Here is a 15,780-nt window from a genome sequence, read left to right on the forward strand (position 1 = left end):
CGGATGGACCGGAACCGCCGGGAGAGCGTTAATCCGCGCGCTGGGTGAGTCCGGTTCGCCGTGATTCGGGGTCGGGTCGGGTGTTTAATACCGGTGTACTGACGTCAGAGATAATGAGCTTCTGTCGGTGAACCGGGCCTGAACACAGAACCGAATCCCGACCAAAGCAGATTAAATAAACACTTAAAGCTTATTTTAGATGTTTTCTTTGCTCTAGTTTGGAAAATATGGAAGGCTGTCTGAATGAAATATAATTGCGAATTTTTGTTCCACAATTTAAACTTTTTTTTCTCGCATTTTTTGAGATTATATTATATCTTCTTTTAATTTTAAGTTTCCATTTTGAAGTTCTGTTTTATTGTCTCTGCCAGATATATATATAAACAGTGACTTTGTATCTCACAATTTGTACTTTTTCTTGCAAGTTGGATGTAAAATATATAAATGTAAGAAAAGTAGCATTTTTTGCCATCACTGATTTAAAAACAAATTCTTATCCCACGATTCATTCTTTAAATCTCACATTTCTGAGTTTATTTTTCGCAATTTGGACTTTTTTCACTTCTAACATATCGCAAATATTATATTTTTCCTTAGTACATAATTAAAAAAAAAAAATTAAAAAGAAATTGCGACTTTTTAATCTTAAAAGTCGGACTTTTTTGCTCACAATTGCGGATTTATATCTCACCATTAAACTAAAATATAAAGATAAAAGCTCAGTCAAAATATCAATGAAAACTTAAGTAATTTTATATTATTTAGCATGCAAATAATAGACCAATGAGGAGTAGATGTCACCGTTACGTCACCCGCGTCCTCCACAGTAAAGCAGTGAAGAGAACCCGCTCAGATCCAGGGAATAAGAGCGAAATGATTATATGTGCCTTTGGATGTCAGAATCAGAAAGCAAATCATTTTTATATAATACTGTCATCAAAGACGCCACTTGGAGCTAAATGCAGACGTCTAAACGCACAGACTATGGATGAAAAATGCTATGATTAATCTACTTTTAAAGCATAAATTTGATTTAAACAACAGGTCTACATAATATTCACACATACAGTTCACAGGGGACGTATCGTATACGGTTACACAATTAAATACTATTTAAAACTATAACATTATACATAACATTTACCTATTTTATATCCAGTTAATATCTCCTAGTTTGGACTCATAACTCAAATTTAACTCCGCAATAGTGAGTTCTGAGGGAAAAAAGCCAGAAGTGTGGATGTAAACTCATGATTCTGAGCCGTTAGACAGCAAAGGACACATTTACAAAGAAATACACATCAACACACAATAAACAAACATAAAACACTATTTTCTAAAAACAGTACAAATCCTAGTCAGTTATTAATGTACACTTTTCTGTTTAAACAGACGTAGCGAGAGATGGTATCTTGAAGCTCGTTGCATACATACAGAGCATAATTAGAAAAAGCAGAACGACCTCATCTCTGTATGAACAACCAGCATCTTAAGAGTTTATCTGTTGATCTGGTATTATATATATGTGACCCCGGTACACAAAACCAGTCATGAGGGTCAATTTTTCAAAATTGAGATTTATACATCATCTGAAGCTGAATAAATAATCTTTCCATTGATGTATGGTTTGTTATGATCGGACAATATTTGTCTGAGATACAACTATTTGAAAATCTGGAATCTGAGGGAGCAAAAAAATCTAAATATTGAGAAAATCTCCTTTAAAGTTGTTCAAATGAAGTTCTTAGCAATGCATATTACTAATCAATAATGAAGTTTTGATATATTTACAGTAGGACACTTACTAAATATCTTCATGGAACATGATCTTTACTAAATAATGATTTTTGTCATAAAAGAGAAATGTATAATTTTGATCCATACAATGTATTGTTGGTTATTGTTACAAATATACCTGTGTTACTCATGACTGCTTTTGTGCTGCAGGGTCACATATTTGGGCAGTATGTCAACAAACTAGATATATACTATGGCAATTTACCCACTAAAGCTTTTAAAATAAAAATTAACACGTTTTTTTCCTCCTTAAGCATAATGAAGTCTATTTTGTAATTTCATATAAATTACAGTGATGTGTTCAGACACTTGTATCAGTCACAAATCATAAAGCAACATGATAAACTACATCATATTTTTTCAAAACAGAGGTGCATGCATATAAATTATATCACCACAGTCCAATACTGATAGAAGAATACTTTCTATTAAATGTTTCCAGAGCAACAAAGGAGAAACATTTTTTTTTAAACGAAAATAAAAAATAATATTATTTCTGCATTGCATTCTGCACGCTGATTTTCATCCTCTTGTTTTGCAGGTATTCTGGTTTCCAGCGTGGTTCTGGTGCTTTCCCAGAAGTCCCTGTTCAAGTTCTACACTCTGTTCGCGGCCGTTATGCTGGGCTCAGCATCGGTCCTCATCAATTACTACAGCACGTCACACATCGACTTCTACAGCGTGTATAACCGAGCGGCACTGGGCTTGGGCCTTCTGCAGCTAATGCTAGGACTGGGCTACGTTTCGCTGCTGAACGTGCCATCGCTTTGTGCCGCGCTGCTAGTGCTGGACGTCATGCTCCCGCTGTGGGGCCTGATGCTGGAGCTCCCGGCGAACGTGCGTCAGGCGCTAGCACTAGCATCGGGGGCGGTTCTCGCGACGCACGTGACCGTTAATCTGCTTTGGAAGCTGAAGTGGTTCTACTACTCCTGCCGCTACGTCTATCTACTCCTGCGCCATATGTACCGCATCTACGGCCTGCAGCTGCTGCTGGAGGACACCTGGAAGCGCATACGCTTCCCTGACATCCTCCGCGTTTTCTGGCTAACGCGCATGACGGCGCAAGCAGTCATCCTAGTGTATGTGGTTCGTGTGGTTCGCTCGGAAAGCGGCCTGCAGCTCGGCTGGGACTTGTTTTGGGATTTAACCAGCAACTTGATCATCAGCGGCTGCGATTCGACCCTCACCGTGTTGGGAATGAGCGCCGTTATCTCGTCGCTGGCGCATTACTTGGGACTTAGCATCCTAGCGTTCATCGGCTCAACCGAGGAGGAGGATAAGCGGCTGGGGTTTGTCGCGCCAGTGTTGTTCTTCATCCTCGCGTTGCAGACGGGACTAAGCGGACTGGATCCCGAAGAGCGACTGATCCGGCTTAGCCGGAACATGTGCCTTCTGCTAACCGCAATTCTACACTTCATCCACGGAATGACGGATCCGGTGCTAATGTCGCTAAGCGCCTCGCACGTTTCGTCAGTTCGCAGGCACGTTCCCGTCCTGCTGGTGTCGCTAGGACTGTTCGCTCTCCCCGTCCTGCTCAGCTACGTTCTATGGCATAACTACGAGCTAAACACGTGGCTCTTCGCTGTCACCGCGTTCTGTGTGGAGCTCTGTCTCAAAGTCCTCGTTTCGCTCACCGTCTACGGGCTTTTTATGATCGATGGATTCTACAATGTGCTCTGGGAGAAGCTGGACGACTACGTCTACTACGTGCGCTCCTCTGGCAACGTCATCGAGTTCGTCTTCGGCGTGATCATGTTCGGAAACGGCGCGTATACGATGATGTTCGAGTCGGGAAGTAAAATCCGCGCGTGCATGATGTGCCTGCATGCGTATTTCAACATCTACCTGCAGGCGAAGAATGGCTGGAAGACGTTTATCAACCGTCGCACGGCGGTCAAAAAGATCAACTCGCTCCCGGAGATCAAAGGCACGCAGCTGAGGGAGATCGAGGACGTTTGCGCGATCTGCTATCAGGAGTTCGCCGCGTCCGCACGCATTACGCCGTGCCATCATTATTTCCACGCGCTGTGTTTGCGCAAGTGGCTGTATATTCAAGACACGTGTCCCATGTGCCACCAGCGCGTCTACATCGAGGACGACGGACACGAGCGCACCGCGTTCTCTAATAACAACGGCTACGCCGCGCCGGGGCAGGAGAGGGCGGAGTTTGAGGGAGAAGAGGGTGGGGCTGATGTGGGCGGGGCTGACGGAGGGGCGGAGCCTGAAAACGAGCTTCAGGAGGACAATGACAGCATTGAGTACGACGAGGAGGAGTGGGGGACGCAACCGGGCGTGGCGCTCGTAGAAGAAGAGTACATTAACGACGACACGGACTCCAACTGAAGCAGCGCGGATATTTAAATTAAAAACGATTGCGAGATCAGGGACGTTATGCTTTTGTTTGTGTGTGTGTGTGTGTTCGTATAAAAGGGCTGATCTTGTGTTTTTCCTGAAATGCTCTTGACCATATTTGGCTGAACGATAAAGAGAAGGGCAGCAAAACGATTAATCGTGATTAACCGAGTCGAAATAGAAGTTTGTTTACATACTATATGTGTGTGTGTGTACGGTGTATATTTATTACGTTTATATAAATATACACATGTATATATTAAGGAAAAATATGTTACTTATAAAATATTTATATATATACACACACACAGTACACAAACTGTTATTTTGAAGCGATTAATCGCGATTAATTGTTTTGCAGGCCTAATAAAGAGTGTTGTGCTACTGTAATCGCAGTATACCTCGATATGATCACTACTGGTCTCTTGTGTGACCTCTCTTATAATTGTGTACATTATTGTACATGTAATGAAAGAATGATACACTGACAGTTGTCCACTGGAGAAAGCTGAATCAGCTGTTAATCTCAGTTTGACTGCGATATATTACGCTCTCCGGCAGCATTATTCAACTCTCAGTATCTGATAATATCACACGGTGTTGCTTTTTGACCTGCCTGGCGCTTTTTACAATGCAATTAACACCTTTCACCAAGATGCAGCGCTTTGTTTTCTGATTTCTGGTGTTGTTGAATGCAGTAATGATTAGATGCGTGTTTGATTTCAGGTTAAACTGTTTATTTGCCAAGAGAACTGATGTAAATAAATAATCTGCTTTAGTTCTTTTGTAAATAAAGCAATTAAGCTAAAGTTCTAAGTTCCAAGTGATCTGGAACTTTGCACTTGATTATATATTTTTTGAACTTCTTTGTTGTGGTTTGTTTTCTCACAAGTTTTTCTTTTCATTCCTTCAACATTGCATTTAATTAATCTAAATCGTCACTGTAAATTTAAAAATCATCACATGGGAAATGCCTATTAAAGGACATGATTTAGCTCAAATCAAAAGAAATTAGAATTTTTTAGCGGAAAAAAAACTAAAGAAATTTAAATGCTTTATATATATATACATTTAATATTCAGTCTTAGTGATATTCAGATGGTAATGAGGTCATTTTTATGTTAATTTACTATTTAAAATCTTCATGTATTGTTCATTGTTAGTTCATGTTAACTATTGATTTGACAAGTTTTAACTAATGAGACTTTGATCAAATTTGTTCCCTATTTAGTTAACATGAAGTGACAGAAAACATGAAATTTGGAGCGTCACATTTAATCTGTTTAATATGAATGTTCTGCTGTTATTAAAGCTCAAAATTCACTTTCTGTACCAAGTGAGCTCAAATTTGAGGATGTAATTAATTTGAATAAATTGTGCGTTTTGTTTGCTAAAATTAGTGTTTGCTGAAACATGAATATTTAGACAGCACTTATTAATATTTGTTAATGTTATACTAATGCTGCATTTGTAAATTAATTGTATTTGTAACATACTGTGCACCAACATGAACAAATCATTTTTATTCAGTAACATTCAAATGATATTAAATGCTGTAAAACAACATGATTGCTTACTGACCTTAATCGTCTTAAAAATAGACAAATGCTAAATATGTTGTTTTTTTAAATTGTTTTCTGTTGATTTGGGGTGAAGTATGACCTGGACATTTCTTGACAGTTGTATATTTTATATTGTCATGAAAAGTAATGTCGTCATATATGGCTTCACTCAGTACAGAAAGTGAATTTTGATCTTAACAACATCAGAATATCAGGAAAAAACCTCTCAGATCTTTCATAATTCTGTTCACTCATCTATTTCCGTATGGAAGCCCATTTCTGCAACAATCATGCTTTGGTAAGTCATAATTATGATTTTAAAGACATAATTACAAGATGAAAAGTTAGACTAAAAATCAAAATGGACATACCATATGAAAATTATGACAAAAAAGTCATATTTATGAGAAGGCAAAACAATATCATAATTTTGATTTGTTTTAATTTCATAATTATGACAGTGTTTTAGTGCCATGTAAAAAATGAAGATGAGAATTAAGTCAGAAATGTTGAAATATTAACATTATTCTCAAAATGTTACGACTTGTATCTCACAATGCTACAACTGAATTCTTGCAATTTAGATTTTATTATCAAAATAAAACTTTATCTTCCAATGCTACGACTTTATTCTCATTAGTTGGACATTATTCTCAAAATATTTCAAGTTTAATCTCATATAAGACTTTAGTGTCCTAATGCTACAAGTTTTTCCCCATAATTTTGACTCAAAATATTCTTAAAATATAATGACTTTATTCTTGTTATAGCAGATATTTTGGTTACACTTTATTTTAAGGTGTCCTTGTTACAGCATAATTACATTTATTAATTAACTACATGTGTTTAGGGTTTGGCTGTAGGGTTACTTTCATGTAATTACGCATTATTTATTGTTATTGTAATAGTGCATGTAACAAGGACACCTTAAAGTAAAGTGTTTACCATATTAAGTATTTATTCATTTTTTTAAGTCATAATTTTGTCTTTTATCTATATGAATTTTTGTCCTAATTTTGACTTGGTATGTCAAAATTTTGTGATTTCAATTTTAGTGAGTTTGATTTTTCTCGTAATTATAACTTTTTATGTCATAATTTCTGCTTTCAAAGTCATAATTTGGACTTTTTTATCATAATTAAGCTTGGAATGACATAATTTGGACTTTTCATCTCGTTTGTTTTATTACGTGGTGGAATGGGCTAAAGCAGAGGTCCCCATCCACCGGGGCCCGACCCAGTACCGGGTCCTGGAAGAATCCTACCGGTCCGAGAAGGTTCTGGGGAAAATGTGAATAGATATGATGCTCTGTTATTTATTGTGCGGAAATTATTTTTCTAATTATTCTGTATTTTCGTTGTATGCGATTGATATCGAGTAGCAATGTGAGGATTTCATGTTAAATGAGTAAATAAATACATGTGCTGATAACAGTATAAAGCGTGGTTAACAGGTTGGAGACCCCTGGGCTAAAGGGTTAAGGCTAAGGGATACGTATGGCGCTACTGGGCATGCGCACATCAATACAGCGTAATTTTTGCCACACTGTATAACAATTACTATTTTTTAATTTATTGTAAGGGGTAGGTTTAGGATTGGGGTAGGTGTAGACATTCATAAAACACAATCTAATAGGTAGAAAATTAATTTAATTGTATGTTTCCAGTCGGAGGGCTTTTCCGACTACATTTCCCATGGCGCATCTGCCGCGCGGGACTACATTTCACAGCATGCAATGTCACCTCGGCGCGCGTCAGAGGAGAAGCGTGTGGAAAGTCTTTCAGGCGTTTTTGAACTGTCAGTAATTAGAAAACGATGAATCATAACGTCTAAATAATCGCACAAGAGGACTTCCCTGTCTTTCTTGCGGGGGGAATGAGAAGGCAGACGGCCGCGGATCGTTGAAGGCGCTGTGTGCGGGTTGTTTTGGTTCGGTGAGGCCGGGGTGTGTGAGTCTGACAGGCGCGGGTCTGAACTCTATGCAAACGCTCTCTGGTGGCGTTGCTTCATGTTTAATCGCGAGTGTTCTGGTCTGCAGTGTGTTTCAGTGCCGCGATGATCCGGTTGGCTCTGCTCCGCGCGCTCGTGGCCCGCCGCACCGGACCGGCTCAGCTGCACCGGCGGTTTCTCGGTACACACCGGCGCAAGATCAAACCGGAGCAGCTGGAGCTTCCGAACCAGGCGCGGGAGTTCGTGTACGGCCTGAGCCCGGCGACCCGGAGCTGCTTACTGAAGGAGCTGCAGAGCTTCCAGTCCCAGACCCAAGGTAACACCGCTGCTTTACTGTAGTACACCGGAGTATTGTGCCCTGCTTTACTGTAGTACACCGGAGTATTGCGCTCTGCTTTACTGTAGTACACCGGAGTATTGTGCTCTGCTTTACTGTAGTACACCGGAGTATTGCGCTCTGCTTTACTGTAGTACACCGGAGTATTGCGCTCTGCTTTACTGTAGTACACCGGAGTATTGTGCCCTGCTTTACTGTAGTACACCGGAGTATTGCGCTCTGCTTTACTGTAGTACACCGGAGTATTGTGCCCTGCTTTACTGTAGTACACTGGAGTATTGCGCTCTGCTTTACTGTAGTACTGCGCTCTGCTTTACTGTAGTACACCGGAGTATTGTGCCCTGCTTTACTGTAGTACACCGGAGTATTGTGCCCTGCTTTACTGTAGTACACCGGAGTATTGTGCCCTGCTTTACTGTAGTACACTGGAGTATTGTGCCCTGCTTTACTGTAGTACACCGGAGTATTGTGCCCTGCTTTACTGTAGTACACCGGAGTATTGTGCTCTGCTTTACTGTAGTACACCGGAGTATTGCGCTCTGCTTTACTGTAGTACACCGGAGTATTGCGCTCTGCTTTACTGTAGTACACCGGAGTATTGTGCCCTGCTTTACTGTAGTACACCGGAGTATTGCGCTCTGCTTTACTGTAGTACACCGGAGTATTGTGCCCTGCTTTACTGTAGTACACTGGAGTATTGCGCTCTGCTTTACTGTAGTACACCGGAGTATTGTGCCCTGCTTTACTGTAGTACACCGGAGTATTGCCCTCTGCTTTACTGTAGTACACCGGAGTATTTCGCTCTGCTTTACTGTAGTACACTGGAGTATTGCGCTCTGCTTTACTGTAGTACACCGGAGTATTGTGCCCTGCTTTACTGTAGTACACTGGAGTATTGTGCCCTGCTTTACTGTAGTACACCGGAGTATTTCGCTCTGCTTTACTGTAGTACACCGGAGTATTGTGCCCTGCTTTACTGTAGTACACCGGAGTATTGACAAAAACCCGTTTAACCAGTCTGAGAGACCAGATAACCAGCATCCTCACCTTTACTGACCTTCTTTCTGATTACATCACTGTACCATGGTACTACCACATGTCTAGCTGTAGGCAAGCTTGTTTTACTGAATATGTCATTTATTTATATATATATATATATATATATATATATATATATATATATATATATATATATATATATATATATATATATATATATATAATCTCATCAGCTGAAATTTTCAATTCAGTTAAAGTTAATTTTATTTCAAGTGAAGTAAATGTCTTTTGTAGTTTTAGTTAATTATAATATCCCTTTTGTAGCCCTCAGTCCGTCCGTCTCACACACTCTGAAACCCAACACTTTCTCTGGCTGTATGTAATCGAGCGGTTCATAATGGCAGTGTTTATTGTGGTCTGTTCAGGAAGCTGCCGTTGCTATAGTGACGAGTCATGTGACTGAGCTTCCCTCGTCCACTCGTCAGTTTCCACTCTGATCTTGTTCTTCTGTCTCTGTCCTCTGTTAAACCGGATCTTTCCGCTGATTCACACACTGCGCTTCACTTACTGTACACTAGAGAAGTGTGTGGAATCAGACACAGACGACAACAGAATGTGTGTGCGATTGTAAGGTCAGAGTGTGACCTTTGACCTCTGTGACCTCTTATAAATTCCAAATTGATTTTTTGTGCCCTTGAAGGGGACACCATCTGTAGGGATGCTCCCAATGACAGGGAATCCCTCCAGAAGTCCCTTAGCGAAGGGAACGTGATCTTCGGTTAGGAGCAAACTTTTAAAGCAAAGTTGGGGTTGATTTTGACTTCACATACAAACATAAGAAGAATAGGCTAATTAAATTTGTCTTTATATTTTAATGTAATACAAAATATTTTTCATCAGTGATAGAAATATGATTTAAGACTGTATTGTAAGCAAGTTTAGTTTGAAAAAAGTGTAATAGTATATAAGACACAGGACTAAAGATATTATATACAAGATGTATAAAATAAAGATATTCTTATCTTAGGCATGACTTTAAGCTGTAAACTGCTCTTTGTGATTTAAGATATTAATAAACATTTGCATTATGAATTTCTGTAAAGCTGCTTTCAAACCCTTCAGAATACACATACTGAATATAACACGTTCACATGCATTTGAATGGAGAGAAAAAAAAAAAAATCTATAGGAAAAATTGATAAGGAAATAAAAAAATAAGCATTTATAAATATCTAAATTGTATTTTTAATATTATTATGGATTTATTTTAATATTAAATTGTATACTTTTTATATATTTTAAAAAATGATCTTTTTAGTAACAAGTCATCGACAGATATTGTTAAAAAATTGTTGTATTGATTTTACTTTGTTAATGTTAATTAGAAATCTTAAAATTATACATATTTTATTTCAAGTAAAACAAGATATATATATATATATATATATATCATATTATATATTTTTATTTAATTTTTATTTCAAATAAAATATTTCATATTGTTTTAGTAAGTGTTTTTTGGTTGTAAAAGTTTTATTTTTACAATTGAATTAAAATATATGCTATGTTAAGTTTACTCTAAATAAGAAGCATGTTGTTGTCAACTTGTTTTTATTTTGGTTAATGCAAATATTTTGTCACTGCTAGTTTTATATTTGTGTGGCGTCTAGCTTCAGCTGCAGTGTGTTTATTGTTTCAGACTCGGAGGAACCGTCTCCGCTGACGCAGGCGCAGCTCAGATACAGTGAGTTCAGTCTCTCTCTGCTCTGTTTCTCTCATTCACTCGTGTTTCTCTCAGCTCTGGATCTTCTGCTCTCTAGTTCTCCTGCACAACGCCATTCCCTTCGTCGGCTTCGGCTTCCTGGATAACGCCATCATGATCGCCGCCGTGAGTCACATCAGTACACACAGCTCTCAGCTCTAGATTATAGAGATCTGCAGGACTAAACACAGCAGCAGAGCTCAGAGCTTGAACAGTCTTACTTGTCTGTTTATCATTAATATGCATCGAGTAACAGTAAAGACATTGGGTATTGTTTATATGGAGTCATTTTCTTGTGTTTAAATACAGTTGTGTTTTTTGAGAGCTTGTTTTATTCAGTGGCTCCTTGTGTTCGTCTCTGATGATGCATGTGGTGGTGTTTTTTAAGGGCACTCAGATTGAACTGTCCATCGGATTGACACTGGGGATATCTACTATGGCAGGTATTAACACACACACACACACACACGCACACACACCCTCTGTCTTTCTCTCACACACACTCACTCTCACTCTCTCTCTCTTACAATGTCTTTCTCTCCCTCTCTCTTTCTCTGTCACACACACACACACACACACACACACTAGTCAGGACAGGTTTTGTTTTATTCTTGTATTGTCTCTCTTGTCAGCAGTGACTATTATGTGGGTGAATCTCATGAAACCTGTTTAGAACATGTTTAGTTCACATTTCACGCCAAATCAGAAAACAGAAAGAAGTAGTTCTACTTATTTTTTACAATTTATATGCAACATTTTTAAGGCCGTTAAGATAATTGACAGTTTTTTATTTTTTATCCCATGTAGATTAAAGCACATTTATCCATTTATGATTCCTATAGATCAGGGATTTCCAAACTTGTTTTATTTTTGTTTTTGTCAGCCAAAACTCCTTGAGCTAAAATATTTACTTGAAAGCCCGTTATATTTCAATTATTTAACAACACAATTACATGCTCATGATTCAATTATTGGTCACATGACATGCAGCTAATCAAGTCAATTATATAACATTTTTTGTTTAATTTTAATTATTTTAAAATTATTTAACTGATTTATTTCAGATAAAATATCACATTTTCTTCAGTATTTTTTTTAATTGAGCTATTTTATTTCATGTAACACATCTTTATTAAGCATTTAATCTTTTTTGTTATTTAGTTCCATTATTCCAAATGAAAGTTCATATAATTTTAGTAATTATTTTGAATTGTCTTTAAAGTTATGCATTTACATTTATTTCAAATGGAATATATAATCTTTTTAGTAAGTGTTTTATTTTAATTGTATTTTATTATAATTTAATTTAACTCAAGAATACCAGTTTGTGAGATCCCGATCTAATGCAAAGAAATAACATAAATTCTAAAGTATCGATGCATTATCTGTTGTATTGAATTTAATTTATGCTGATTTAAATTTAGCACAAGTTTAAGTAAAATGTGTGGACACATTATATTAATGCTGGTTTAGGGTTTAAAATATGTAATTTGTGTTTTCCTCCTAAATAATATTTGTATATTTCATGCTAAATATAATTTCAGTGCAATATAATATAATTTCAGTTTGCAATGAAGTGTGGTCGTGGTGAGATTGGTCCTGTAGTTTGTCATACAGAAGCTTGATTGATGGTGTATGTCTGTATTTCAGCCGCGGCTCTGGGGAATCTGGTGTCTGATCTGGCTGGACTCGGGTAAGCAGCTTCTCTAACGGTGTGTGTGGATGAACTAGTTGTGTGTGTTAGTAATATTAGTAACACCGTGTGTAGTTTAGCAGGTTACGTGGAGGCTCTGGCGGTGCGCTTTGGGATGCAGATTCCTGATCTCACACCGAAACAAGTGGATATGTGGCAGACCAGAGTCACTTCACACATGGTGAGACACTCGTGTGTGTTTGTGTGTGTGTGTGTGCATGCGAGTGTGTGCTGAGGTTGTGTGAGGGAGCATTTGCTTGTGTGCATGTGAGTGTGTGTGTGATTGCGTATGTGTTTGCTTGTGTGAGCGTGTGCTTGCAAGTGTATGATAAGTTTGCTTGTGAATTTGTGTGTGTATGCGAGTGTGCATGCATGCATGTGCTTGAGAGTGTGCATGCGAGTTTGCAGTGTGTCCGTGCGTGTGCGCTTGAAAATGTGTAAGTGTGAGTTTGCGTGTGCCTGCATGTGTGTGTGTGTGTGTGTGTGTGCGTGCGTTTCCAGGATGTTCATAGAGTCTTCAGCAGCTTCTTAATCTCCTCTCTTTGTTTGTGTGTGTGTGTGTGTGTGTGTGTGTGTGTGTGTGTGTTCAGGGTAAAGCCATCGGCGTCGCTATCGGATGCATTCTGGGAATGTTTCCGTTGCTGTTCTTAAGCGATGATGATGAGGAGAAGAAGAAGAAAAAGATGAAGAATCATCCGAACTCAAACTGACAGGCTTTTCTATCAGCATGACAACATTTATATTGGCAAAGTGAAGAAAATCAAGCAAAAGAACAAAAGTTCATACGGTAAACATCATCAGAGTAATGAAAAAAAAATCATTAAACAGTAGAGAGTAGCTATTACAATTAGTATGTAGTTAAGAGTTTAATCTAGAGATGAAGACTAGATGTTATAATGAGCATGAGTTGAGTTTCTCTCTCTATCACTAACACTATTTTAAAGGCCTGTTCACAACAGGGACGATAACTCTAACGAGTTTAATTAGTTTTAATCACTCCACACTACAATTATAACGATATGGACACAGCAGAACGATAGCAATCTCTTTCAATGTTTTTTCAATCAGAATCCATCCTGCTTTAAAGACAAGATTCAAAGCAGAAATAAAAACAGGAAAATAACTATTAATGATGCAAAATTAATTAATTATGAAACTAATCCAGAAGCAGCTCTAGAGAATACAATAGTCATTATTCAGATCTGATATAGTCAGTGCTGTTAAATCTATAATAATGCTGAATATTAATTCTGTTAAACCTGAATATCGTTGTAGTTATGATTCTTGTTGTGAACGAGCCTCGTTTGGGCTTTCTATTGTTTGTTTTCACTAATATCTCGACTGGTTTCTTGTTCCTGTAGATTTTAGCAGCATGTTCTTCTGTGGAAACGTTTAGTGGAGAATGAAGTTTTACTTTAGTTTGAAGTGGCCGTCGTCCAAGATTAACACGCATCTGAACAAAGATTTCAGAACATTTACTGGAGATTAATATTTTTAAACTGTTCTGTATTATATATTTGCAACATCATAAAGCAAAAGCCTGTTTAACTCTGGTGTGTGTTAATCTTGGACGCTGTTATAGTTACATATATGATTTCAACTGGAATTAGTTTTATTCTGGACAGCACAAGTGTTTTTACACTCGTACATGAGTATGTGACGCTCTGCACTCCCATCATGCACCTGAGACGTAAACTAAACCTCGCTGAGCTGCTGGGTCGTGACGTCCGATGAACCCGGAGCCCTCGTGCATCATGGGCTTCCTCAGAAATGTGTCAAAAATCAAGGAAACGCAGTATGTGATGAAGTATTTTAAGTGTTTTAATCAGTTCAGTGCCGGGTTTCTGTGGTTTTTAAAATGTCTTAATTTACTTTTTCACAAATTAAGGCCTAAAAAGCATTTAAATCAGAGCAGAAAGTCTTGAATTCTTAAATTCATGGGTCTAAATGTTGCATGCATTGCAAAAAAATCATATTTTCCTCAGTATTTCTGTCTTGTTTTCCAGTGCAAATATCTAAACATCCTTAAATCAAGATACATTTACTGGAGATGCAAAAAGTATATATATCTGTCCCTGCAGCACAAAAGCAGTCATGAGTAACACAGGTATATTTGTAGCAATAGACAACAATACATTGTATGGATCAAAATTATACATTTCTCTTTTATGACAAAAATCATTAGGATATTAAGATCATGTTCCATCAAGATATTTAGTAAATTTCCTACCGTAAATATATCAAAACTTAATTTTTGATTAGTAATATGCATTGCTAAGAACTTCATTTGAACAACTTTAAAGGAGATTTTTTTGCTCCCTCAGATTCCAGATTTTCTAATAGTTGTATCTCAGACAAATATTGTCCTATCATAACAAACCATACATCAATGGAGATATTATTTATTCAGCTTCCAGATGATGCATACATCTAAAACTTTACCCTTATGACTGGTTTTGTGGTCCAGGGTCACATATTAAGTCCTGTTTTCCTTGAAATTTAACAAAATTAAGTTTTTTCTTTTTAAATTAGATTGCTATGAGCCCCAATGGCAAATATGTGTTTCTTGTTTTGATCATGAACTCCCTTCATTTTGATCAGTTTCTCAGAAAACAAGACTTCGTATGTTTAGACATTTGTGCTGCAAAACAAGACAGAAGTACTGGGGAAGAGCATCGGTTTATTGCAGTGTGATCAGAAGGTTCAGTGCATGTTATTTACTTGCACTCTTTGTTAAAATAATGAAAAGAGACCTGTAGGAAGTTGTATTCTCAAACTTTGAAGTGTTATTAATTTACATTTAGAGACCATATTGATGTGTTGCATTGTTTATCCCTAAATTATTCTTCTTTACCTTCATAAAATCTGCAGAAACCCTGTATCTGCTATGCGTCACTCAGATATGATTAAATGCATATTTATTTTTCTTTCAATAGTGCCAAGTTATAATCACTCCAATCCAAGTCATTGAGTGTGAATGAATGATTGACAGGGTTATATATGAATGCGTTTGTCTTCACATCAAAAAAACTAAATATAATAATAATAAAATACATTTAAAAAAATACAATAAAATAAACATAAATTCATTGCTTAAAAAATCATGAACTTAAACTAAACACTAAAATTATATATATATATATATATATATATATATATATATATATATAAAATGACTAAAACGCACAACAAATTAACTAAAAATGTAACAATTATTTAAGCTATTTCAAGATGTCTCATTTCGTTTAGTTTGTTAAAATGCTATAATAACAACTAAAGCTTAATGAAAAAAATAAAATAAAAATAATAACGCACAGCAAAATGACTA

At 37.2% G+C, this 15,780-nt stretch overlaps 2 protein-coding genes across 4 annotated transcripts in view; both read left to right on the plus strand.

The window, feature by feature from the left end:
* LOC306846824 (E3 ubiquitin-protein ligase RNF139-like) overlaps positions 1 to 5,706 on the plus strand; it is a 5,923-nt gene extending 217 nt beyond the window's left edge. The window contains exons 1-2 of the mRNA XM_079380452.1: positions 1 to 44; positions 2,339 to 5,706. The exon at positions 1 to 44 is cut by the window's left edge and continues 217 nt beyond it. Coding sequence (XP_079236578.1) covers positions 1 to 44; positions 2,339 to 4,140 — 1,846 coding nt within the window. The 3' untranslated portion in view covers positions 4,141 to 5,706. The remainder of the gene's footprint in view (positions 45 to 2,338) is intronic.
* A 1,730-nt stretch (positions 5,707 to 7,436) lies between these two features.
* LOC306846809 (transmembrane protein 65-like) lies at positions 7,437 to 15,475 on the plus strand. Of its 3 annotated transcripts, none has more exons than XM_079380432.1 (8): positions 7,452 to 7,656; positions 7,750 to 7,977; positions 10,697 to 10,741; positions 10,818 to 10,885; positions 11,148 to 11,202; positions 12,410 to 12,452; positions 12,528 to 12,633; positions 13,043 to 15,475. In XM_079380432.1, the coding sequence occupies exons 2-8, from the start codon at positions 7,767 to 7,769 to the stop codon at positions 13,160 to 13,162; spliced, it is 648 nt and encodes a 215-aa protein (XP_079236558.1). In that variant the 5' UTR covers positions 7,452 to 7,656; positions 7,750 to 7,766; the 3' UTR covers positions 13,163 to 15,475. The 3 variants fall into 3 exon arrangements, with proteins under 3 accessions (XP_079236557.1, XP_079236558.1, XP_079236559.1); XM_079380433.1 differs by having other exon boundaries at positions 7,452 to 7,645; XM_079380431.1 differs by having other exon boundaries at positions 7,437 to 7,977.
* Positions 15,476 to 15,780: the final 305 nt, after the last annotated feature.

Source organism: Barbus barbus, assembly GCF_936440315.1.
Source record: "Barbus barbus genome assembly, chromosome: 27".
Taxonomy (NCBI): domain Eukaryota; kingdom Metazoa; phylum Chordata; class Actinopteri; order Cypriniformes; family Cyprinidae; genus Barbus; species Barbus barbus.